At 41.4% G+C, this 26,136-nt stretch overlaps 1 protein-coding gene across 2 annotated transcripts in view; it reads left to right on the top strand.

The window, feature by feature from the left end:
- The window catches only part of ITGA9 (integrin subunit alpha 9), a 519,026-nt gene that overhangs the window by 411,717 nt on the left and 81,173 nt on the right, over positions 1 to 26,136 (top strand). For both annotated transcript variants that reach the window (XM_056520347.1, XM_056520346.1), the window contains 4 exons: positions 3,723 to 3,802; positions 5,458 to 5,547; positions 7,642 to 7,750; positions 12,700 to 12,807. In XM_056520347.1, coding sequence (XP_056376322.1) covers positions 3,723 to 3,802; positions 5,458 to 5,547; positions 7,642 to 7,750; positions 12,700 to 12,807 — 387 coding nt within the window. The remainder of the gene's footprint in view (positions 1 to 3,722; positions 3,803 to 5,457; positions 5,548 to 7,641; positions 7,751 to 12,699; positions 12,808 to 26,136) is intronic.

Here is a 26,136-nt window from a genome sequence, read left to right as displayed (position 1 = left end):
ACTACCAATAACTACATGTGAGGGACACGAACTGCAATCTTGCATCACTTACATGTGTAAGCCTCTTTAGTTACAGGTGCATATACATGGGCAGGGTACGGACTGTTTGAATCCTTATGTTTCTGTACTTTATGTTTTAGTGCTGTCCAGTACATAATTTGGCCTTGTGCTAAAACTGCAGACAAATAATTATTTTGTTCATGTTTTGGAAAACTACAGTTCCAGCCAATCTATTCATGCATCTGTCCACCATAAATCTATCTATCCAATATTTCTGTTTAAGTCAGGTGTTTTAGGACTACGTGTACTCTTTTTCTAACAGTCTCATGTCTCCCATATGTGGATACCCCCCCCCCCCCATATATATTTTCATTTGGTTAATAGGGATTGTAGATATAATGGCCTACTGACTTATTATCATACGTCTCCATTATACCATATTGCTTGTCAGTAGTTGGGGGAACTTAGCTTCTCTGGAATTAAGCAGTTCACATTTTAGTAATAGAGGCTGCTGCATGGCTTCTATTTAAATTCTGTTTGGGAGGTTATGTGTGGCTTGAGGTTATCAGTTTGGCTTGGGATCACATAGAAACTTCTGGAGTCTTGACAGATTCTATTGTTTTGTTACTAGCATAGTCTGATTTTGTTTTTTCTAATGAATGAACATGCACGTGTCAGCAGATGTATGCACTGCACATTAGTTCCTCACATTAATGGCTTATTGTATGGCAGCATTCCTAGTTCAGTAAAAGAAGGTAAATATCTGTGTCAAATACAAAGGACTTTTTTTTTACCCATTTTGCTACTGTTACAAATGGAATTCAAATATACTTATATAGACAAAATACCCTTAATTGTGGCACAAACAGAAATGATCTGTTGCTTACAAAAGTATTTCCAAGTCTATAGGTAGAACCAACTTTCGCAGCAGTTACCATTGCAAAATGTAAAAAAGTTCAAGGATGGGGAGGATGTGGGGGGTTGGGGTTGAGTGAATACTTTCAGCCAGAATTCATAATAAGAAGGTAAACTCTCAATACTATAAGCAGGGGCTATGTATTTGAATGGTATCAGTTCATAATAAATTTACTTTGGGGAGGTTGTCCTAAGTTTTCATAACCATGATCCTGAAATATATATGGATAAGGGTACATGGTGAAGACATGGGGGGTGATTTAAAACCTGTCCAGAGGGAAAGTTGCTGAGTTGCCCATAGCAACCAATCAGATTGCTTCTTTCATTTTGCCGAGGTCTTGTTAAAAATGAAACAAGCAATCTGATTGATTGCTATGGGCAACTCAGCAACTTTTCCTCTGGACAGGTTGTGATAAATCTCCCCCATGGTGAATTTCTAGCACTTGTCTTAAACGGGTATTCCACTGGAAAACATATTCTTTTAAATCAACTGGTGCCAGAAAGTTAAACAATTTTGTAAATTACCTCTATTAAAAAATCTTAATCTTTCCAGTACTTATCAGCTGCTAAAAGTGCTCTCTGCTGACACCTCTGTCTATGTCAGTAACTGTCCAGAGCAAGAGAGATTTGCTATGGGGATTTGCTCCTACTCTGGACAGTTCCTAAAATTGACAGAGGTGTCAGCAGAGAGCACTTGTGGTCAGGCAGAAAGGAAATTCAAAAAGAAAATAACTTCCCGTGTATTATACAGCTGCTGATAAGTACTGGAAGAATTGGGATTTTTTTCATAGAAGAAATTTACAAATCTGTTTAACTTTCCGGCAACGGTTCTTTAAAAAAAAAAAAAAAAGGGTTTCCATTGGGGTACCCCTTTAAAGGATAAGTTTGAGATCACGGGGGGTCCGACCACTGGGCCCCCCAGCGATCTCTCTGTACGGGGGCCTGGCTCTCCGGCCAGATAGCGGGTGTCGACCTCCGCACGAAGCGGCGGCCGACATGCCCCCTCAATACATCTCTATGGCAGAGCCTGAGATTGCCGAAGGCTTCGTGCGGAGGTCAACATTCCCCCTTCCCGCGGGTTGTCGGGGCTCCGTACAGGAGATCGCAGTGGGCCCCAGCGGTCGGACCCCCTGCGATCTCAAACTTATCCCCTATCCTTAGGATAGGGGATAAGTTGTTCACCACTGGGTCACCACTGGACTACTCCTTTAAGGGTTTTGTGAATTTAATGAAAGTGGTCTGCTAATCCAAATAATTTAAAAAAAGTTTATATTTTTTAAGTGATATCAAGGATTGGGATGAGGAAGGGATGGGGATTGGGGGGGGGATGGAGCAGAGATTTGTTGGGAGGTGAGAAACAAAGGGTGACTAGTTGTGGTTAGATAAGTTATGGGGAATCACCTCTCTATGAAGTTTTCTATGTATTTTATTTTGGAGAAAAGGAGTAGGAATATGGACTTTTTATATAATTATGTATTAGGAACAAAAACTTTTGTATTTATTCATGCAATGTGAGCTTAATTTCAAGCATTACAACTTTTGGCAAATAGATCAGGCCGGGGAAGCAAGTGGTATTGCGCTCCACTCCCTGGCTGAGAGATCCGTACTTTTTTCTGCATTGAAGTCTATGTAGAAAAATGTACGGATCGATTGGCTTGCCGGGAAGCGGAGCACAATTAACACTTCTCCTGTAGTATGATTGTGGGGGCGTCTGCCACGATCATAAGAACAAGGTTCTGAGTTTCCCATTGTCATTGGATTGGCAGTCACGTTGTCCCGCTTAATGTCCCTCTGACCCCCTCTCCCCCCCTTCCCCAGTATTAGACTCTTATCCCCTTTTCACTGGTAAGTCTTAACAATTAGACAGACCCTTTAAGGGTTTGTCTGGACACTTATTTACTGTCATTATTATTTTTTTTTTAATGCCTCAAATTGGTATCAGATAATAAATAATATAGATAATAAAGGAGGTCATATTCACCGTACCCATCCTCCACTGCTCTTGTCCTGACATTTTCTGGCCCCTGCCTGTCTCTGTACTTCCTTTCCCTTCTTGACATGGACAAGTGACCCCTGCAGCCAGACACATGTTGTAGCAGGTGAACATTGTGATGAGTTAGGTGGCAGCACTATATGGGCAAGGGCATAACTGTAGTGAGGGTAGTTTTTACAGTTGTAGCAGAGCTTTAGGGAGTGAAAGGGCCCAATGACCAGTCTGCAGAGACTAAGGCTGTGTGACTATCTTATAGTTTTATTACTATGTCTGTTACCCCTGCACTTTGTTATCAGGGCATTAGTAATCTCTGTACTTTGATTACAGTGCGCATTATAATTGTGTTGAACTTTGACATCACTGTTTTCGGTGACATTATTCTTGTTTTGTGACATCACTGCATATTATATTTGTGTTGTGATGCCATGTTTTTTATACATGTGCTGCATGTCCTTAACCATTATCTATGATATCGCTGTATTTATTATCTCTGTCATTATTCCTGACCTCACAGTATTTATTAACAATGTACCATGACATCACTGTGGCCCTAAACCAACAACTGTGACATCACTGTGTGCAATAACTGTTTCCTATGATTTCATTGTTTATTATCCATATACACTGCCTGTAAGTTCTGCAGTGTGGCATATTCTTTTTTTACCTGGATTTTTAGAAACAGATATTGCTAAAGATTTTTTAAGCTTGACTCAATGATTTACATTTTAGAAGAAACGTTCACTGTAACACTGTAAATGTGTCAAACTCATGAGAGTTGATCTAATTTAAAACCCACCTTTATTCGCTCTCCTAGTATGACTTCAGTGTGATCTTTGATACTAGCCGCTTATCTGGAGAAGATGATGTTCTTCAGTTCCTGGTCACTGCCCATAGGTAACATAATATTTACTGTTCATATAGTTGATTATTTGTTATTTTATAGCTACTACATTATTTGTTATCATTTGTTTTGTGGGAAAAATATGTTCGACCGTGAGCGCTCACCTCCCCACTCTCCCCGCATTGTGGGACGTGCCCGCATACAAATTGCGACCCGTCCCTTACCTGCTCCTCTCTGTGGTTCCCGGTGCACTCGTCCCCGCCTCCTAGAGCACACGTGCGCTAGCTTCCTGAGATTTAAAGGGCCAGTGCACTGCTGATTGGGGCCTGGTCCTTCTGCTAGCTTATTTTAGGCAGCTCCGCCCCAGTGCCCCATAGCCTGAGATTAAGTGTTCCTTTGTCTGCTGTTTGCCCGTGTACTTGACCCTTCTGCTACATTATTTGACTACGCCTCCTTGCCGCCTTCGTTGACCTTCTGGATGAACACCAGGATGATAAACTACTACTGTAGTGACTATATAATACCATTATACTGTTATGAAAAAGAAAGCCACTAATACACAGACCAATGTCACCAATAATACCAGTATACAAGTGACAAATAATTCCGCCACACCATGACCACTACCATTACCACCACATAGTAACTAAATAATAGCACCATACTGATACTGATTTCCCCCCCCCCCCCCATAAATCAATATCCTTCCAGTGTTGTCATCCAGATTCCTGATTATGAGTGTTCTTAGTTATGATGCACTACTTGAGCAATGAGTATTATATATTGCCTAACAGGAGTATAGGGAAAGCCTATAAGGCTTCTGTTACAGATCCTATGAATATTATCTCCCACAGTACTAATAAGTCTACATAGTTCTAATGCAGCACAGGAACAGTAGATATCATAACTTGCCCATCAGGAATCTGGGAAAGCTAGGTGACGGGAGATTGAGCTACTGTTACAGATCCCACAAGGTTTTCATCCTGATTCTTGTTTGCAGCTATACCCATGCATAATGTAATACAGAGGTAGTGGTTGCATTATAACTGTTTCACCAGAAATCTGGGAAAGCTGGGTCTTAACCTAGAGAAAAATCTGCTTGTTTGTGCCAAACTTGGTCAGTGTTCCCCTCCCTCCCCAATCAGTCAATATAAAGGTAGATGCCCCCAATAGGTCCCTTCCAAAAAAATAATAAAAATTCTACTCACCTAACCTTCCCTCCCACGTTGAGACCAAGCCCTCTGCATCCTCCTGTCTAGGCTCCTGGTGCAGTGCAGGACTTCTACTGCATGCCATGTGCAATGAAATGACTTCATCGCGCAGGGCTTGCAGTGTAAGTGCTGCGGAGCAGTGGTAAAAGTACAAGAGCAGGGATTCACTTTCCCTGCTCCTGTACAATGCTGAGTGCCGATGTGTAAATTGTACACATTGGCACTAATTTTTAGCTTCTTAGGGGCAGCGTCTTAGGTGGTCGCAAGGCCTTAGGCAGCCACCTAACTCGCCTAATAGTAGAGCCGCCTCTGATCTTTACTGCATTGTGAGGGAAGAGAGCCTAGTCAGCAGTCTTGTATCTACCTTATTCCTTGTGTTCTTGTTTCTTACAGATTTTCACATATTAAGTAACATAAGTGATAGTTTATTCTACTTGATATGTAAAAAAAAAAACTTAGGGAGATTAAATAATTGTTTTCTTCTATCTTCTTCTCAGTGGAAACAATGAAAGAGCAGAAACTTTACATGACAACACCCTGATTCTGGCTGTGCCCCTGAAGCATGAAGTGGACTCATCAGTAACAGGGTAAGTGACACCCTGGCATCTTACACTAATAAAGGGAAGTGTACAGTTTTCATCCCAGTGGAAAATCACATTCTTTTCATGTTTATATATCAAACTTTCCGGCACCAGCTTTCATCCAGCCTCAGTTCTCAGGCTGTAAAAACAGGATACATTACAGTTATCTTTGATGGCGAGTTCACAACTCTTTCCTATAAGTGTGTAATACATCTATTTATTTATTTAGTTAGTGGTAATATAAATACTTACAATTTAGTGTCATACACAGTGATTCATCAGAAAAGTAGTGATATCAGAAAAACCTTATATTTCAGAAGAAGGGAGTACCCATCTGCAGAAAGATGTTTTGGGGTGATTACCTCTTGTCAGTACAGAGCAGGGTGTGCTGGCTTGGCTTCATGATATGCCTGTTTATGTGGGTCAAAGGGGTAAGAATTCTCCTTGAGGTAGGTACTCTCTCCTTCTGGAGAGATTTGTGGCTTGGCATAAATTGCCAGTTGGTTTCTACACCTCTGTATTTGGAGTGAAACGCTAAAAAGGCAATGGCATTAAGCTGCTTTGCATATCTTTTCTTCCCAGAATTCCCAGTGGAGTGCTAATTGCCTATTAAATCTCCATCCACCATTCCCCTCAGAAAACGTCTTACCCCTTTGTGTATATATATATATATATATATATATATATATTTATATACACACACATATATATATATATATATAGTATATATGACCAACTACAGCCTGTGAAGCCTGTGATTGCTTGCAGTTGGCCATACATAGTGGCTCATACCATAGTGATGGACTCTATATTACTAGGTGTAGGGTGTCAAGGTCATAACAGTAAAACGAAACAAAGTGCAGAAGTAAGGAAGCTTCTTGACCTTTTGGCTAAGATCATATGTAGTATCTGTTCTGTTAGTTGGCAGTGTGTTAGACCACCAAGACAGAATGGAGAACCACACAGAGAGGGCCAGGCTGTTCTACACAGTGGACATTCACTTATTAATTTTATCTTTTTTTCACTGTGCCACATTGTATATTTTCTTTGTTCACTAGGATTGTCCCTTCGTCAGGGATGCCAATCAGTTTTATGGCTCCTTGGCTGACACCCAAACTAACACCAAGGTGGATGCCAGTAGCACATGTGTATGTGACATGTTTTAACTTTTTTACGCACTTGGGTGATTGAGCATGTTCCTCGGCTCTTAACCCCTTCACGACCTATGACGTACCGGTACGTCATGAGTCGGGGGAGGAGAACATGGTCAGCAGCTGACATCTGCAGGTAATGACGGACATCGGTGCTGGCTCCGATGTCCGTCATTGAAATGGCTAAATGTTCAATAGCGATCACGGCATTTAAACATCAAAGGGGTACTCCGTTCCCTTGCTTTTGGAGCTCCACTCCCCAGCGTCCGGAAGTTATTGTTATTGGCGGGCGTGACAATGAGGGGGCGGGCATGACGTCACGAGGGGCGGCCCTGAACATGGAAGCACCGTGCACACATCGTTCGGAACAATAACTTCCGGATGCTGGGGAGTGGAGCTCTAAAAGCAAGGAAACGGAGCTCCCCTTTTAAATGCTGGTAATCCCCCTGGGGTCTAGGGGACCCATCTGCAGCTCTGCAATGTAATCGCACAATTACGCAAAAATAAGTTTTAGATCTCAGGGGGTGTGAGCGCTGGGGCCCCCCATGATCTCCAGTAGGGAGCCCTGGCTCTCACTGGGAGTGGTGCATCACGACCCCCGCCCCAGATGGCCATGCCCCCTCCATATATCTCTATGGGAGAGCCGTCTGGCTATCTTCGGCTCTCCCATAGTGGTTGGACCCCCAGCAATCTAAAACTTATCCCTTTCCTAAGTTTTTTTGTATGATAGTTTTTTTTTCCTTTAAAAATTGGTACCTTTCTGATGATGCAACTAAAACCGTTGATCAATTATTAACCTGTAGCACAACTAGCTATGGCATTTTTTTAAATATGTTAGCAAAGCTATGAATGTTGCTTGTGTCATAAAAATGTATGCAACTTATAAGTCATTGACCTAATGGAAATGTGTGACCTCAATGCAAAGCATGTATTTCTTTGTTTTATTCAGGACTGTGTCCCCTTCTTCTTTTGTGTATGGCGATACAGTGGATGTTTCAAACTTTATCCTGCTCCAGGATCAGGAATGTCATTTCCAGCCTCTTAATTTCACATTTCAGGTCTGCTTTATTTTGTGCTTTAGTAATATTTGTGACAAAACATGGCATAGTATTTTTGTTCAGTTTAGTTGCCTGGGAAACTTTCCTTTGATATCCATCCAGGCATCTAACCAACAGCTAAACATTGGTACTGTAGTGACAATTTGTCATCAGATGTAAATTTGCACTGGGGAACTCTTGAGATCACATTTAGGATTGTTTAGTTATAACGTTCTTGAAGACATTTTTGTCTCGATGGGTCAAATGTCATAAAAAGGTAGAGTACAAGCATAATTTTGAGTAAGCTCAGAGACACTTGGTAGGGAATGCCTTCTGGTCACCGCAGCCAGTAAATAGTAAAAGAGTGATTGAGCAAAGCTCTATTTGTACGGTACAGTAACATGTAGTTTAAATGCCGAAAACCCACAGAAAAATCCTGGAAAAACATTCCACACCACATTCTAATCTTGTTCGTTTCTAAGGATAAATGTCAATATATACATTATATATATATATATATATATATATATATATATATATATATATATATATATATATATACACACACACACACAGTCATGGGCGTAAATGTTGACACCCCTATAAAAAAATTCAAGAAAATGAATTGGACATAATGTCACACCAAACTCCAAAAATGGGCTGGACAAAATTATTGGCACCCTTAACTTAATATTTGGTTGCAATCCTTTGGAATAAATAACTGAAATCAGTGGCTTCCTATAACCATCAATAAACTTCTTACACCTCTCAGACGGAATGTTGGACCACTATTCCATTGCAAACTGCTCCAGGTCTCTCTTATTGGAAGGGTGCCTTTTCCCAACAGCAATTTCAAGATCTCTCCAGAGGTGTTCAATGGGATTTAGATCTGGACTCAGAGGCAGCACAACAACCCCAAAATATCATTGAACCTCCACCATATTTCACTGTAGGTACTGTGTTCTTTTCTTTGTAGGCCTCATTCTGATTTTGGTAAACAGTAGAATAATGTGCTTTACCAAAAAGCTATTTTGGTCTCATCTGTCCACAAGATGTTTTCCCAGAAGGATTTTAGCTTACTCAAGTTCATTTTGGCAAAACGTAGTCTTGCGTTTTCATGTTCTTTGTGGGTCTCCTGCCGTAGCGTTTCATTTCACCTAAATGTCGACGGATAGTTCGTGCTGACACTGATGCTCCCTGAACCTGCAGGACAGCTTGAATATCTTTGGAACTTGTTTGGGGCTGCTTATCCACCATCCGGACTATTCTGCGTTGACACCTTTCATCAGTTTTCCCTTCCGTCCACACCCAGGGAGATTAGCTACAGTGCCATGGGTCGCAAACTTCTTGATAATGTTGCGTACTGTGGACAAAGGCAAATCTAGATCTCTGGAGATGGACTTGTAACCTTAAGATTGTTGATATTTTTCCACAATTTTGGTTCTCAAGTCCTCAGACAGTTCTCTTCTCCTCTTTCTGTTGTCCATGCTTAGTGTGGCACACACTGCAAATACTAAGTGAACTTCTCTCCTTTTTATCTGCTTTCAGGTGTGATTTTTATATTGCCCACACCTGTTACTTTCCCCAGGTGAGTTTAAAGGAGCAGCACAGGCTTGAAACAATGTTATTTATCCACAATTTGGAAAGGGTGCCAATAATTTTGTCCAGCCCATTTTTGGAGTTTGGGGTGACATTATGTCCAATTTGCTTTTTTTCCTCCCTTTTTTGGTTTAGTTCCAATACCCACAAAGGGAATAAACATGTGTATAGAAAAACATGTGTTACTGCAATCCTTTTCTGTGAGAAATACTTAATTTTTCTAGAAAAATTTCAGGGGTGCCAACATTTTAGGCCATGACTGTATATATTTGTTCTGCAGACATGAAATTATGTCCAATGTTTATGCTCTTTTACCAAACAGTAGTGACCACAGGAATTTTTTTCCCAGCACTGGAAAATCATGTTGAAATTGAAGCATATGTTCACTCTTTAAAAATAAAATCTGGTGCTAAGCAACTGGTAAAAAAAAAAACACAAAGATAAAAAAAACAAAAAAACAAAGGAAGATTACCACTTGTACCACTTGCAAAGAATTGAGGCAGATATAGAATATGTTGTTTACTATACAACTATTTGGCGTACGTATAGGGAACCTGCTGGCAGCATGATGTAGGCCATTAAGTATGTATTCTACACATAGCCTGTGCTTTGTCTGCCTAAATAATGCACTAACATAGTAAACTTCGTTTGCAGTGCGTGCTCAAGTACAGTGTCATCTCTGTAATTCCTCTTTTACCTTCTGCAAGTACACTTCCTGCCTAAGAATTGACAGTCCTTCCTCCTTGTGACATCAGAACACACTCGTCTGAAATCCTGCATGTGAACTCGTGCTGTTGTCACAAGCAGGGAGTGACATCAGTCATCTTGGAGGAGGCGTATTTGCAGCAGGGAGGCGAGGAATTGAAGAGATGACTTCATGACTCAGGCCTGCCCGTGTGATATCACGATAGCTCAGGTTCCCCCGTGTGCCACAAATGTATTACTCATAGCATGTCTAGAATATAATTAAATGACCTATATCATGCTGTTAGCAGTTTGACATTAAAATAACTGTTGAAAGGTTCCAGGATTTAAGGAGTCAAAGTAACCACACTGTATAATAGTAGTAAAATTCAGGTGATGCATCCTTTTTATTCATGCTCCTTGTCTGTACCAAAATATGCGCAGATTTCTTCATATGCCAATTAGGTTAAAAAGCCCATGGGGCTTGTTCCTTCTAGGCATGGCCCCAGCTTCATCCAGCCCATCTACTGTTCAACCCTGCCTCTGTGCCTTCTAGATCAAGCCCTGTGTGGTGAACCAGGAGAGTAACGGTGACTGGGGTGTTGCAGTGGTAGTGTAGGGCCTGGTGGTATTAACCCTTGGTTGTCGTGACACCAGGGTGAGGTTTCCTCAATAGTAATGTTCCTACCGCCAACCGTCCCACAAACGGCAGGGACAAATAACTGAATGTCCACAGCAGATTTCAGGAATAAACTGAAGAGACTTTACTTGCGGAAATTATGAAAGTCTTTAACATAACAGTCTTTTCTAGAGTGAACCGAGATACAGGTTCCTCACAGGTTTGCTGGGACTTGGAAGCAATGAGCTTTTATGCAGGCCACTGTGCTACTAATTTAGAAGATTTGAGCTGGTAGTAGTCACACAGGATTTGATTGATGGAGCTTTGAGTAACTCACGTTTAGTGGCTGCAGGTTCTTAGGCTTTGGCCTAGATGAATTGAATTGATGCTGATGAGATGATTGTGCTTCTGTAGTGCAGGAACAAGAGCAGGAACTAAGAGGCAAGAGACCGAATTGATTGACTACAGCCCTTTATATAATAAGGGGATGGACTAAGCTCATTGGTCAGAAAACCTGCAAGTTATGAACCCAGTGAACTCTGGGTACATCACATGACCTCTAAGGTCCTTGAACATTTTATACATCACAACCGTACATCATGTGACCTCTAAGGTCCTGTACATATATTTTCTATACCTTAGATAAATATAAACACACTTTACATGGGGCAACCAAGGGCAAGCCCTGCAGGAGAGCCCTATATGAATGGAGGGACTCTAGCTGAGGGGACTTTAGACAAGGGACAGGACAAGGTCCTGTACCGGGACACCGCCCCTGCTTGTCTTGACTGACATCTGGCAGCCTGGCTTCCATCAGCAAAATCTAATGCAAGCACAATCTGATTACGGGGCGGCACATGCGAATTGATGCATTCTTCTATTCGACTTTACTAAACAGCAATGTTGGAAACATTGGCATCTACACATATTTCTGTTGTTACATAGTAGATAGGGGGTTAGATAAATTACTATCAATTTCCCTAAAAATAGCTAGAATCTGTGGTATTATAATAGGCAGAAATGCCAAGCAGTTGGATATGTTTTATATAATCTATGGTTAGAACCATATGTTCTCTATGCATACATATGCAAGACAATACAATTTACTTTTTGATAAATTATAAAGTATCTAGATCCTTCATTCTATGTCAAAAATGATAATCTTTTAGATTGTAAGGTTGACTGACCACTGTTCTCCTTGTAATGTGTCATTTATACTTATATATTTGTTGATTGTAGAACTATCTTTTACCTGTATAATTCATGATAGCATTCATGTTTGTTAGTGATATTTTGAATAAATGGGTAAAATAAATATTTTTAAAATAACTGGTACCAGAAATACATATTTGTAAATGACTTCTGTTTAAAAACTTAAATCTTCCAGTACTTATCAGCTGCTGTATGCTCCAGAGGAATTTGTGTAGTTCTTTCCTGTTTGAGCACAGTGCTTTCTGCTGAAACCTTTGTCTGTGTCAGGAACTGGCCAGAGTAGGAGCAAATCCCCATAACAAACCTCTCCTGCTCTGGACAGTTCCTGACACTGAGAGAGGTGGCAGCAGGGAGCACTGTGCTCAGATTGTAAAGAGCTACACAAGAACTGAAAGGCTTTAGATTTTTAAATAGAAGTTATTTCCAAATCTGTATAATTTTCTGGACCAGCTGATTTGAAAACACTTTTTCCTCTGAAGTACCTCTTTAGGCTACGTCCACATGGCAGCAAATGTGTGGAATGTCTGCCTGGAAAACACGGGCATTCTGCACATTTGCATGTACTGCCGGCGCTAGGACCACTTGGAAATGCACCATCTCAATAGACAACAATGCATTTCCAATTGGAGTCCACAGAAACAATGTGCACAGAGCAACAAATCAATAGGAATCTGAAATCAATAGGACTCTGCTGCAGCAGAATTTCCAAGCAGTTTTTCCAGCGGATTCTGCTCGGAAATTTAATGGTAGCATTTCACATAAATTTTTATTACATGTAAAAATAAAACACAATACTGCTGTTAGTATCTGAAGATTTTATCTTACTTGTTCATGTGCATGTCATCTACAATTTCAGGTTTTCAATGCTGGACCTAGTACTTTACCTGGATCATCCATCAAAATTTTGTTTCCTAATCACCTTTCGGCTTCTGGAGCCGAGATGTTTCTGATCCAAGACATCATAGTAAGTATAGTGTTTTAATGCTAATAACTTTTTTTTTTTATTAGTTCTGTAAGTACAGTACAGCCAAAAGTTGAAAAGTTGAGTACAGAGAAAAAGTTAAGTACAGAGATTAATATAGCAGGGAATCAATACAGCAGGATTACAGAAACAATATACTGCAGCCTAATAGGTCTTCTTTAGACTGAATCTGTTAACATGTTGTATAGATGTTGGCAAAAACTGAAAGCACAAATTGCTGATTACAGGTCTAGTTAAGTGTCGTGTTTGGGTCTCTGTTCCCTCATTTGTTTTGTCTATATCAGAAGACAAGTGCAGACAAACATAGTTAAAAAAAAAATAATTTACTAAACTTTTTCATTACTGTAAGTACAAGTTAAGTAAGTGGAAAAAGACAAAACCAGCTCACCCCGACCTGGACAGATGGAGCACGGATCCAGGTGCTGGACAACACCGAAGAACAAAAAAATGAAGAGGTATGAAATCCAGCTCTTATGCAAATAAAATCCACGTTTATTCCAGTAGAACAACACAGGAACACAAATGGTTACATGTTTCAAGCACATGGTGCGCTCTTAGTCATACACATGTGTATGACTAAGAACGCGCCTTGCACTTGAAACGCGTAACCTCTTTTGATCCTGTGTTGTTCTACTGGAATAAACATGGATTTTATTTGCATAAGAGCTGAATTCCATACCTCTTCATTTTTCTACAAGATAAAGGGGTACTCCACCCCTAGACATCTTATCCCCTATCCAATGGATAGGGGATAAGATGTCTGATGGCAGTGGTCCCGCCGCTGGGGACCCCCGCATTCTACCATGCGGCACCCACCTGTAACAGCTTCCGGAACCGCTGGAGGCCCTCAAGCTAATACCATCTCGACCACAAGATCGGAAGATTGTGACGTCACGACTCTGTTATCCATTGACTTACATTGTTTTACGTGTAACATTTAAGAAATGCAAATAACTGGTAACTGGTATGAAAATAACTGGTAAGCTTCTATGCCTCACCCCAAGAAACACCAATTGTACTAAAAGGGGTACTCCACCCCTAGTCACGGAAGATCGCGACATCACGACTCCACCCCCGTGTGACGTCACACCCGCCCCCCTCAATGCAAGTCTATGCGAGGGGGCGTGACAGCTGAGAGCACAGTGGTCATGATGTCAGCAGAGAGCACTGTGTTCCAAAAAGAAAACCATTTCCTCTGTAGTATACAGACCCTAAAAAGTACTGGAAAGATTAAGATTTTTTAATAGAAGTAATTTTCAAATCTGTTGATTTAAAAAAATGTTTTTCACGGGAGTACCCCTTTAAATCTTTAATTTACTACTCCAGCAGCAAAAGGGTTAATATATAGTTAACAGAAAACTTTATTCAAACATGCAAATTAGGTAGGAGTGACAGCCAATCATAAGGCATTATAGGGGATATAGAGTCTCCACAGGTCAACTGATTCCTCTTTAATTGATGCAAACTGGAAATCACAATAAAGGTAATGTCTATAGTCTGTTGGAACGTAGAACAAGACCGAAACAAAGATCAACAGGAAAATTTCAGAAACAGATGAATTCCATCATGCAAAGATGAAGAAGTAGTTTCAGCAATGAGGTTTCATTAAACTGCAATAAAAGGAAACAGGTAAATAGAACAGGGAAGGGATATCAGGAGGGATAATGTTCGTCTCCTGTCTAATAAAATTCATATTTTCCATCATAACGGACTAGGAAAATCTCCAATTTTTTTTTTTTTTTACATGAGCGGGAGACTTCACATTATGCATGTTCGAAGATTACATAACAATATGTACAAATAACAAGTACAAATATATATACACATGCAATTAAAATAAAACCATAGATACATGAGGAGCAGGTCTACCTGCCTGTCTAACTTGAGTGGACATAGCCCCTCTGGTTGAATGAGCTCCCAAAATAGAAGTGTCTATACCTGCTAAAGACATGGTTTGAGTAACCGATCTAGCAAGGGTTGATGAAGAAACAGGTAAATGAGGTTTGCGAAAGGAAATTAGTAATTGAGACGCTGAAGAAGGTCCAAGGGCTTCAGCTTTGTGTTCATACGTCTGTAAACATCTAACTACACAGAGTTTTTCTTGTTGGGGAAAAAATTGATAAAAAACTGAATGGATGTTAGTCTTGGTTCGACGGTGAATGAAAAAGGTCACACCTTGAGGAGAGAGCTGTCTACTAGATATAGCTAGGGCTCGGACATCTGAAACTCAGTTTGAATGATAGAAACTTTAAAGGGAGATGATCATTATAGTCCCAGGAATTAGGAAGATTAAGAATTAAAGTAACATCCCAGGTAGATTGATACTTGGGTAAAGGAGGTCTTGTAAATTTAATACCTCTCATTAATTTACAAATCAATGGATGCTTTCCTATAGGTAAACTATGAATAGGTGCGTGATAAAAGGATATAGCTGACCTATTTACATTGATGGTACAGTAAGCCTTACCTGTGTCAAAAGAATGGGACAGGAAATTAAGTACCTGAGTTATAGGTGCGTGTATGGGATCCAATTCCTGTTGAATGCACCAATTAGACCATAATCTCCAGACTGGTCCGTAAGCAGATCTGGTATCTGGAGCTCATGCATCTGATAGGATGTCTTGAGCTGATTGTGAAAGTTTGAGACCAGATTCTGTTGACCTGAAATGAACCAGGTTATCAGAGATAAAAGGCCTGACCTGACTAACAGATGAGGGTTCCCCGCAGGATCCAGGATAATGGATGGAAGAATTCGTGGAAAATCGGTTGTCATTCCTAAAATTTGGGGAAACCAAGTCTGAGATGGCCAAAGAGGAGTTATGAGGACCAGAGTCTATCTCTGAGATTTTGTCAACAATAGAACTCTCAATATTAGGGCAAAAGGTGGAAATGCATACAGATTATGAGGGGGCCAGGATTGGAGGAGAGCATCTACTCCTTGAGATTCTGCATCCGGATGCCAACTGAAGAATTGGGGTAGTTGACGATTTAATTGGGATGCAAACAGATCTAGATGTCGAGGACCCAACAGAATGTTGAATTGATGAACAATGGAGGGGTCTAGTTTCAAATAGTCAGTTTCCCGTTAGATAACGGGAAATCCAATCTGCAATGGAATTGGATAGACCTGAGAGATATTCCGCTTCCAAAATTATATCTCTGTTCAAGCAGAAATGCCAAAAATCCTTGGTGATATTGGCTAAAAGATTGGATTTGGTGCCCCCTAGCCGATTGATATATTGCACGGCTGAAATGTTGTCCATCCAAAGTAGGACACAACAGTGGGCTCTGTCTTTCACAAAACTCTTGAGAGCAAAAAACCCTACTAAGAGTTCTAGACAATTTATTAAGAAAGGATTCTTCCTCTGACCATTTCCCTCCTGTGGAAAGTGGACCACAGCGAATGCCCCATCCTGTACGGCTGGCATCTGATTCTATGAACAAATCTGGAAGAGGGTTGAAGATGGCTTTCCCATTCCATGTCTGAATATGGTGTAACCACCAAAGTAGTTCATCTTTGGTTTCTAAAGTGAGGGATATCTCGTCAGAATATCCCAAGCCGTTTCATAAATGTTGGACTTTTAGGCGCTAAAGAGCTCTGTAATAGAGGGGAGCTGGGAATATCGCCTGGAAGGATGCTGATAAAACGCCTACTATCCGAGCGATAGCTCGAAGAGAGACCAATTGTTTGTTTAAGACAGATCAGATCTCTCTGCAGATTGACTTTAGTAGTGTTGCTCGCGAATATTTGCAATTCGAATTTTAATCGCGAATATCACATATTTGCGAATTCGCAAATATTGCGAATATAGCACTATATATTCGTAATTTACGAATATTCATTTTTTTTCCGCATATGCGAAAATGTATGCGCATATGCGAAAATGTATGCGCATATTCGCAAATATTGAGTCCTCCCTTATTTAATGGTACAGGGAACTATGACTTGTGCATTAACTCTGTGATTTTCGGCCCATTGAACCCAATAGGCCCATTGTGGTCTATGGGGATCTCACAGCATGTAAAACAGTAAGATAAGCAGGACTGTCTTAGCAGCACAGTGAATGGGAGACCACCACGAGTTCGAGTCCCGGGGTGGAACAGAGTGTTACAGTGCTGTGGTTTAACTTTCCTGGAAAAGCTGCTGAGTTGCCCATCAAATCAGATTGCTTCTTTCATTTTTCACAAGGCCTCTGCAAAATGAAAGAAGCGATCTGATTGGTTTCTATGGGCAACTGCACAACTCTTCCTCTACACTGGTTTTGATGAATCTCCCCCATAGAGGGAGATTTATCAAAACCTGTCCAGAGGAAAAGTTTGAGTTGCCCATAGCAACCAATCAGATTGCTTCCTTCATTTAGCGGAGGCCTTGTGAAAAATGAAAGAAGCTGATTGGTTGCTATGGGAAACTCAGCTGCTTTTCCAGTAAAGTTAAACCACAGCACTGTAACACTCTGTCCCACCCCGGGACTCAAACTCATGGTGGTCTCCCATTCCACTGTGCTGCTAAGACAGTCCTGCTTATCTTACTGTTTTACATGCTGTGAGATCCCCATAGACCACAATGGGTCAATTGGTTTCAATGGGCAAAAAAAAATCACAGAGTTAATGCACTAGTCATGGTTCCCTATACCATTAACCCCTTAAGGACCCAGCCATTTTACACCTTAGGACCCGGCCATTTTTTGCACATCTGACCACTGTCACTTTAAACATTAACTCTGGAATGCTTTTACTTATCATTCTGATTCCGAGATTGTTTTTTAGTGACATATTCTACTTTAACATAGTGGTAAAATTTTGTCGATACTTGCATCCTTTCTTGGTGAAAAATCCCAAAATTTGATGAAAAATTAGAAAATTTTGCATTTTTTCTAACTTTGAAGCTCTCTGCTTGTAAGGAAAATGGATATTCCAAATAATTTTTTTTATTCACAAATACAATATGTCCACTTTATGTTTGCATCATAAAATTGACGAGTTTTTACTTTTGGAAGACATCAGAGGGCTTCAAAGTTCAGCAGCAATTTTCCAATTTTTCACAAAATTTCCAAACTCACAATTTTTCAGGGACCAGTTGAGGTTTGAAGTGGATTTGAAGGGTCTTCATCGTAGAAATACCCCACAAATGACCCCATTATAAAAACTGCACCCCCGACAGTATTCAAAATTGCATTCAGTAAGTGTTTTAACCCTTTAGGTGTTTCACAGGAACAGCAGCAAAGTGAAGGAGAAAATTCACAATCTTAATTTTTTACACTCGCATGTTCTTGTAGACCCAATTTTTGAATTTTTACAAGGGGTAAAAAGAGAAAATGTATACTTATATTTGTAGCCCAATTTCTCTCGAGTAAGTACATACCTCATATGTCTATGTAAAGTGTTCGGCGGGCGCAGTAAAGGGCTCAGAAAGAAGGAGCGACAAGGGGATTTTGGAGAGTACGTTTTTCTGAAATGGTTTTTTGGGGGCATGTTTCATTTAGGAAGCTCCTATGGTACCAGAACAGCAAAAAAAAAAAAAAAAAAACCACATGGCATACCATTTTGGAAACTAGACCCCTTGAGGAACGTCACAAGGAATAAAGTGAGCCTTAATACCCCACAGGTGTTTCACGACTTTTGCATATGTAAAAAAAAAACAAAAAAATGTCACTAAAATATGTGTTTTCCCCCAAATTTCACATTTTTGCAAGGGTTAATAGCAGAAAATACCCCCCCAAATTTGTAACCCCATCTCTTTTGAGTATGGAGGTACCCCATTATTTGACCTGAAGAGCACTACGGGCGAACTACAATGCTCAGAAGAGAAGGAGTCATATTTGGATTTTGAGAGCAAATTTTGCTCGGGGGCATGTCGCATTTAGGAAGCCCCTATGGTGCCAGAACAGCAAAAAATACCCACATGGCATACCATTTTGGAAACTAGACCTCTTGAGGAACGTAACAAGGGGTACAGTGAGCATTTACCCCCCCACTAGTGTCTGTCAGATCTTTGGAACAGTGGGCTGTACAAAATTTTTAATTTGCACAGCCCACTGTTCCAAAGATCTGTCAGACACCAGTGGGGTGTAAATTCTCACTGCACCCCTCATTACATTCCATCACATGTGGGGTTTTGTTTTTTTTGCGTTTGTCAAAACTGCTGTAACAATCAGCCACTCCTGTGCAAATCACCTCAAATGTGCATGGCGCACTCTCCCTTCTGGGCCTTGTTGTGCGCCCCCAAAGCACTTTGCGCCCACATATGGGGTATCTCCGTAGTCGGGAGAAATTGCATTACAAATTTTGGGGGACTTTTTTCCCTTTTACCTCTTGTCAAAATGGAAAGTATAGAGCAACACCAGCATGTTAGTGTAAAAAAATAATTTTTTTACACTAACATGCTGGTGTAGACCCCAACTTTACCTTTCATAACGGGTTAAAGGAGAAAAAGCCCCCCAAAATTTTTTGCCAATTTCTCCTGAGTACGGCGATACCCCATATGTGGCCCTAAACTGTTGCCTTGAAATACGACAGGGCTCCAAAGAGAGCGCCATGCGCATTTGAGGCCTGAATTAGGGATTTGCATAGGGGTGGACATAGGGGTATTCTACGCCAGTGATTCCCAAACAGGGTGCCTCCAGCTGTTGCAAAACTCCCAGCATGCTTGGACAGTCAACGGCTGTCCGGCAATACTGGGAGTTGTTGTTTTGCAACAGCTGGAGGCTCCATTTTGGAAATAGTGGCGTACCAGACGTTTTTTATTGGGGAGGGGAGGGGGGCTGTGTAGGGGTATGTGTATATGTAGTGTTTTTTACTTTTTATTTTATTTTGTGTTAGTGTAGTGTAGTGTTTTTAGGGTACAGTCACACGGGCGGGGGATTACAGCGAGTTTCCCTCTGCGAGTTTGAGCTGCCACGCAAAATCTGCTGCATCGCAAACTTGCAGCCTGATACTCACTGTAAGCCCCCTGCCCATGTGAATGTACCCTGTACATTCACAGGGGGGGACCTCCATCTGTTGCAAAACTACAACTCCCAGCATGCACAGTCTATCAGTGCATGCTGATAGTTATAGTTTTGCAACAGCTGGAGGCACACGGGTTGGGAAACACTTAGTTAGGAAACAGACAATGTTTCCCAACCAGTGTGCCTCCAGTTGTTGCAAAACCACAACTCCCAAACATTCTCAGGCATGCTGGAAGTAGTAGTTCGGCAACATCTTTAGAGCCAGATGTTGCCGAACTACAACTCCCAGCATGCTTGGAGTTGTAGTTTTGCAACATCTGGAGGACTACAGTTTGCAGACCACTAATACAGTGGTACCCAATCTATGCCCTTCCAGATGTTGCAAAACTACAACTCCCAGTATGCCAAAACTGTCCAGGCATGCTGGGAGTTGTAGTTCTGCAACATCTGAAGGGCCAGATGTTACAGAACTACAGCTCCCAGCATGCCTGGACAGTAAGGGCATGCTGAGGATGTGTAGTTTTGCAACATCTGGAAGGGCACAGTGGTCCCAAAACTGTGGACCTCCAGATGTTGCCAAACTGCAACTCCCAGCTTGCCCAGACGCCAAGGGCTGTCTGGACATGCTTGGAGTTGTAGTATACAGGGTCCCATTACAGCAATGCATGTCGCTTTACGGCGACGTGCATTGCTGTAAAGGGCCCGACCGCGGCTGAAGAGAAACTCACCTGTCACCGGCGCCGCCGTCTTCATCGCCGGGATCCGGGTCTTCAGGGACGATGTAAGTACCGGGCCGGGCCCCAGCACTCCCCCGTCCCCCGCCGCGTCCTCCGGTCTTCCTCCTGTCCTTTCCGGACTTCCAGGGGCCGGACAGGGCGGGAGGAAGTAACCGCCCTCCCCCTGCGATTGGTCGGTTAGCTAACCGAAGAATCGAAGGGGATAGGAGGAGGTGGCAGGCTTGCCACCTCGCTCCTATACTTTAGCATGGTTCTGGCTGGCTGTGACAACCGGGATCATGCAAAATTACCGGGCGGTCGGGTCCCAGAGACCCGATCAGCCCGGTATCGCCACAGATCGCAGGGGCGAATTCCCTTGCGATTTGCGACGATCGCCGACATGGGGGGCCTACATATCCCCCCACGGCGTTTGCCCTGGATGCCTGCTGAAGTATTTCAGCAGGCATCCGGTTCCGATCTCTGCCCGGCGCGCGGCAGGTATCGGAAAAAGCAGGGACATTCCTGTACGTCCTGGGTCCTTAAGGGGTTAAAGAAGGTAGGGCTCAATATTCGCGAACATGCGCATATGCGGAAAACCAGTGTAGAGGAAGCATTGTGCAGTTGCCCATAGCAACCAATCAGATTGCTTCTTTCATTTTTGAAAAGGCCTCTGAAAAATTAAGGAAGCAATCTGGTTGCTATGGGCAACTCAGAAACTTTTCCAGGAAAAGTTTCTGAGTTGCCCATAGAAAAAAATCAGATCGCTTCTTTCATTTTGCAGAGGCCTTGTGAAAAATGAAAGAAGCAATCTGATTGGTTGCTATGGGCAACTCACCAGCTTTTCCAGGAAAGTAAAGTTAAATGGGCACTGTCACCAACTTTATTTTTTGATATGTTGTAGTACTTATGTACTACAACATATCTCTATTATACTTTTATTCTTTTTTTTTCAAGGGGACTAATACCTGGACTGTGGCGTGCTGGAGGGGATCCATGGCAAAACTCCCATGGAAAAGCACATAGAGCCCCCCTTTAGGCATCACATAGTGTGTCAATGAGCAAAAAAGGTTGCCAGCGGAGTTCCCCTTTTAAGCAGAGGTCTCCAACGAGGGTGCCTCCAGCAGTTGCAAGACACACAAACTGAACTTATAGCCCTTTTAATACTGTAGTTAGTTGCTTGAAGGAAATTAAGTTTTACACTGGAGTACCCCTTTTAACCAGCGGTTCCCTCCCAACCAGGGTGCCTCCAGCTGTTGCAAGACACACGGACTGAACTTATAGCCCTTTTAATATTGTAGTTAGTTGCTTGAAGGAAATTAAGTTTTACACTGGAGTACCCCTTTTAACCAGCGGTTCCCTCCCAACCAGGGTGCCTCCAGCTGTTGCAAGACACACGGACTGATATTTGAGCCCTAAAAAGGGCTTTTTTGGGTGCTATCCTTAAAGCAGATGTTAGACTAGTGCTTTAGGAGTAAAGTGGACCCTGAATACACCACCTAGCAGCAACCTAGCTATCGCTTTCCCTATTACAGCAGGAGCAGCTTCTCTGTCCCTCCACTTTCTAAGCCTGCAGCATGCCGAATGAAGTTAAAATGGCATCCGTGCAGGAGGTAGGAGGGTCTGGAAGGGAGGGACTGCTGCTGATTGGCTGTAATGTGTCTGCTGACTCTGACTCACAGGGTCAAAGTTTACCGCAATGGTAAAGTATAGGGGGAGAATCGAACTTCACATATGTTCGCCCGGCGATGCGAACATGCTAAGTTTGCCGGGAACTGTTTGCCGGCGAACAATTCGCGACATCTCTAGAACCTGAATGATTGCGCCTTTGTAACATAGTTCCCTGATTTCTTGGTGTATAAGATCTTGATCTGTCTGAGAAAAAACAATGGGATGAGGTAGTTTAATTTGATTTGGGGGATTCACAAATTCTATTTGATACCCCCAAAATTGTATTGAGGATCCATGAGTCTGATGTTATCACAGACCAGTTCTGGAAAAAATGCATTAACATTCCTCCCAAGGGAATGAGGGAAGAATACGGAGGAAGAGCACTTACCTGCAGCGGGTCTAGACCTAGTATATCCTCTGTGGCCTCTAGCCCTCTAGGGTCTTCCTCTTGTTGGGAAGAATGGTGTGGGGTTGAAAGAGACCTATGGTAGAGAGTATCTGTCTGTGCAAGGTGGTGGTAGGGGGCCTCTATAGGATTGTCCCTCAGATTGTCCCTCAGGGATTGTTGGCTGGTAAAACTACTCCTTTTTTTCCCAGCTCGGCCAAAGATGTGACCTTGAAAGACTCTTTTCAGTGAGGATTGGGCTTTGTCGAGAGTCTTGAAAAGCCCCACATATTTATTCATCTCTTTGATAAAAGAGTCAAAAGAGATAACCATCATTAGCATTAGACTCATTAGTGGCCAAATGGGCTAATTGAGGGTCTAGCCTCATGAGAATGGACCTCTTACATTCAGTGCATAGAGAGGAGTTGGCACTACCAAAAAGGCATATAGCCCTTTGTGCCCAACCCCTAAGAACCGTAAGGTTAATAGGCTCTCCTGATAAGGAGGCTTCCTTCGTAAGATCCAGTATTTTTGTCAATGGGCTGAGAAGGTCAAGAAATCTGTCTTGGACAGTACGAAATGACCTATCAACTCCTTTCTTAGGGTTTTTTCCAGATTTAGATAAAACATTTATGAGTGTTGGATCTAAGTCCGGAGTATTAGACAACTTGTTTGGAAGTGGGGGTCTAGGGCATTCGGACTTAAAGCGTACCCGTCAGATCACTCAAAAAAATTTTTTTTATATGTTGCGCAGTATCTCATCCTGATCATGTACATGTACTTTGTATGTGTCTGTGACCTACATTTCTCTCAGAATTAGCTTTATTTCTGAAATAGCTTAATTTTATCTACCAGAAGCAGGGGGGCGGGTACTCACTGTGATAACCACTTCCCCTCCTCCCCCTCCCTCACTCCTCAGTCCAGTGCTTCCCAACCAGGGTGCATCCAGCTGTTGCAAAACTACAGCTCCCAGCATGCCCACACATCATGTGGCTGTGCAGGCATGCTGGGAGTTTTAGTTTTGAAACAGCATGAGGATATGATTGTAGTCCCCCCTTTATTACACACACACTGGGTTCATATATTCTTATACATACACATTAGAGACACACTGATCTACACACATACACATATATATACACACACACACACACACACACACATGCTTGGACGCTTACATTTTCATCTGCAATGCATGTTTCTGCCTCTCTCATTGATGTCTGCAGTGTGAGAGCCGGCAGCAGGCTTCCTGCCCCTCCCCCTCCCCCTCCCTCTCTCTTCACATGAGTCTCTGCAGTGTGTACAGCCCCTCTCCCCTCCAAAACGTCCCGGAGTCCAGGAAGAAGCAGTGTTCACAGAAGCACTGAATGCATTCCATGAGGCAGAGGGGGGCAGTTCTTTTACTGGCTTTTTCAATATGAAATACTGAAACTGTTCTAATGAAAGCAATTGCAAAACCTATTGTTTTTGCATACTTTACAACATATCAAAAGTTTTTATATCTGACAGTGCCTATTTAAGTTTACTTCTGATATCCTTATCCATGGATTTTTTTAAGCTATAAAGAAATATATTTTGAAACCTGTGGGTGAGGGATCCACTTGCCCGACCTTTGATGTTTTATTAAACCAGGGTCAAAATAGGGTGTTCCTTCACTGTCTTATATGACAGAATCGGGATCCTCCACACAAAAAACATCATCATATTCTCCATCATCATCAGATATATCCTCATAGGCTGAGTTATCTTCTAGTTCCAAGGATTCAGCCTCATAAGCAGAGGACTGATCTGGATGAAATAGTAATATTAATTGGCTTTGCTTTCGCAGAGGCCTTAAATGACCACTTTTCTCCTCAGAGGCCAAGGGTAATGGGTGTGACTTAGGTACATCATTTATATTGCATGGTGTCAAAGCATTACATTTTTCCTGGTCCTCCAATTTCTTTTATTTTTTATGGTGCTTTGGTAAAACAGGAACGGTAGTTTTGAAGTGTGGTTTATGGGAAGATTTTCCTGGCTTCATACCTTCAGCCTTATTAGATGTGGAGTTCTCGGCTGACCAAAAAAGATCCGAGGGTGTGGAAGGACCCATATGGGGGAGTGTTTAGGATTTGGACGGGTAAGGGCCATAGCCACTGACAGCTATAACATCACAAACTGATGATATAGCGGACCTAACAGCAGTCTGTACGGATTTGTTAACAGACTGGTCCACCATGCTCTGTAAAAGTCCTTCTTCCACCATTTCATAAGGTTGTGGAAAAAACATTTTATTTTGTTATTCATTTGCCATTGTACTGTATATGGAAAATTAATTCAGGAAAAATATTATAAATATGTAAATAAATAACAGATAGCACAGATATTAGAAATTAATTATTAAATTAATTATTTGTGAATAGTAATTTAATCAAAAGAATATGTGTAAATATATGATATAATGATGAATAATGAATTAATATACATATATATATATATATATATATATATATATACACACACACACACTGACAGGAAAACATTTTAAAAAAGTATTAAAATTTGTAATAATGATGAATAAATTCTGAAAATAATTAATTAATGAATTAGGACTAAAATATATGAATTAATCAATAAATTCAGCTAATGATATATATAGGCAATGAATGTATGAACTACAAGATAATTAGGATGATAGAGCAAGGGAAAACAATAATAAGGGAGATATGAAGAATATATATATATATATATATAAATACACAATAAATCTATAAGGCAATAAAGGATATTAGAGAAGTGTAAGAGCTGAGTTGGAACAGTAGGTGGTGACACAGGACTGTATGAAGAGACCGGCAGTCAGGGATATCGGCTGCATCACCGACCACGATGTCTGCTGACAGGAACAGCGAGCAGCAGTGTGGTTTGAGGTAAAATACAGGGCGGGAAAACAGCTGATCACCAGCTGTGACGTCAGCCTCCAGAGACGCGGCGGGAGCCACGGCTGAGGGAATAACTAAATCTAATGATAGTAAGCCACTAGATACCAGGGATGGATTGATAGGTGAAAAAAAAAGAAATGTATATATATATATATATATATATATATATATATATATATATATATATATACTGAAAAAAGGGATTAGAGATTAGCGAACTTACAGTAAATTCGATTCGTCACGAACTTCTCGGCTCGGCAGTTGATGACTTTCCTGCGTAAATTAGTTCAGCTTTCAGGTGCTCCGGTGGGCTGGAAAAGGTGGATACATTCCTAGGAAAGAGTCTCCTAGGACTGTATCCACCTTTTCCAGCCCACCGGAGCACCGGAAAGCTGAACTAATTTATGCAGGATAAGTCATCAACTGCCAAGCCAAGAAGTTTGTGACGAATCGAATTTACTGTAAGTTCGCTCATCTCTAAAAGGGATATAAGGGATAATAATATACTGTAAGACAATGAGTATAACGGAATATGAAAAATTATGGAAATAATATAGGGATTGAAAAGGGAATATAGAGGAAATAAAAGAGAATAAAGTATATTTATTAATATGAGGTAATATATGGCAATAAATGTCATACTGACCAATATATGACAATATATGTCATACTGACCA

Source organism: Hyla sarda, chromosome 5 (assembly GCF_029499605.1).
Source record: "Hyla sarda isolate aHylSar1 chromosome 5, aHylSar1.hap1, whole genome shotgun sequence".
In the NCBI taxonomy this organism is placed as follows: Eukaryota; Metazoa; Chordata; class Amphibia; order Anura; family Hylidae; genus Hyla; species Hyla sarda.
Note: the sequence above shows the minus strand (reverse complement) of the source record. Positions and strands in the feature narration are given on the sequence as shown.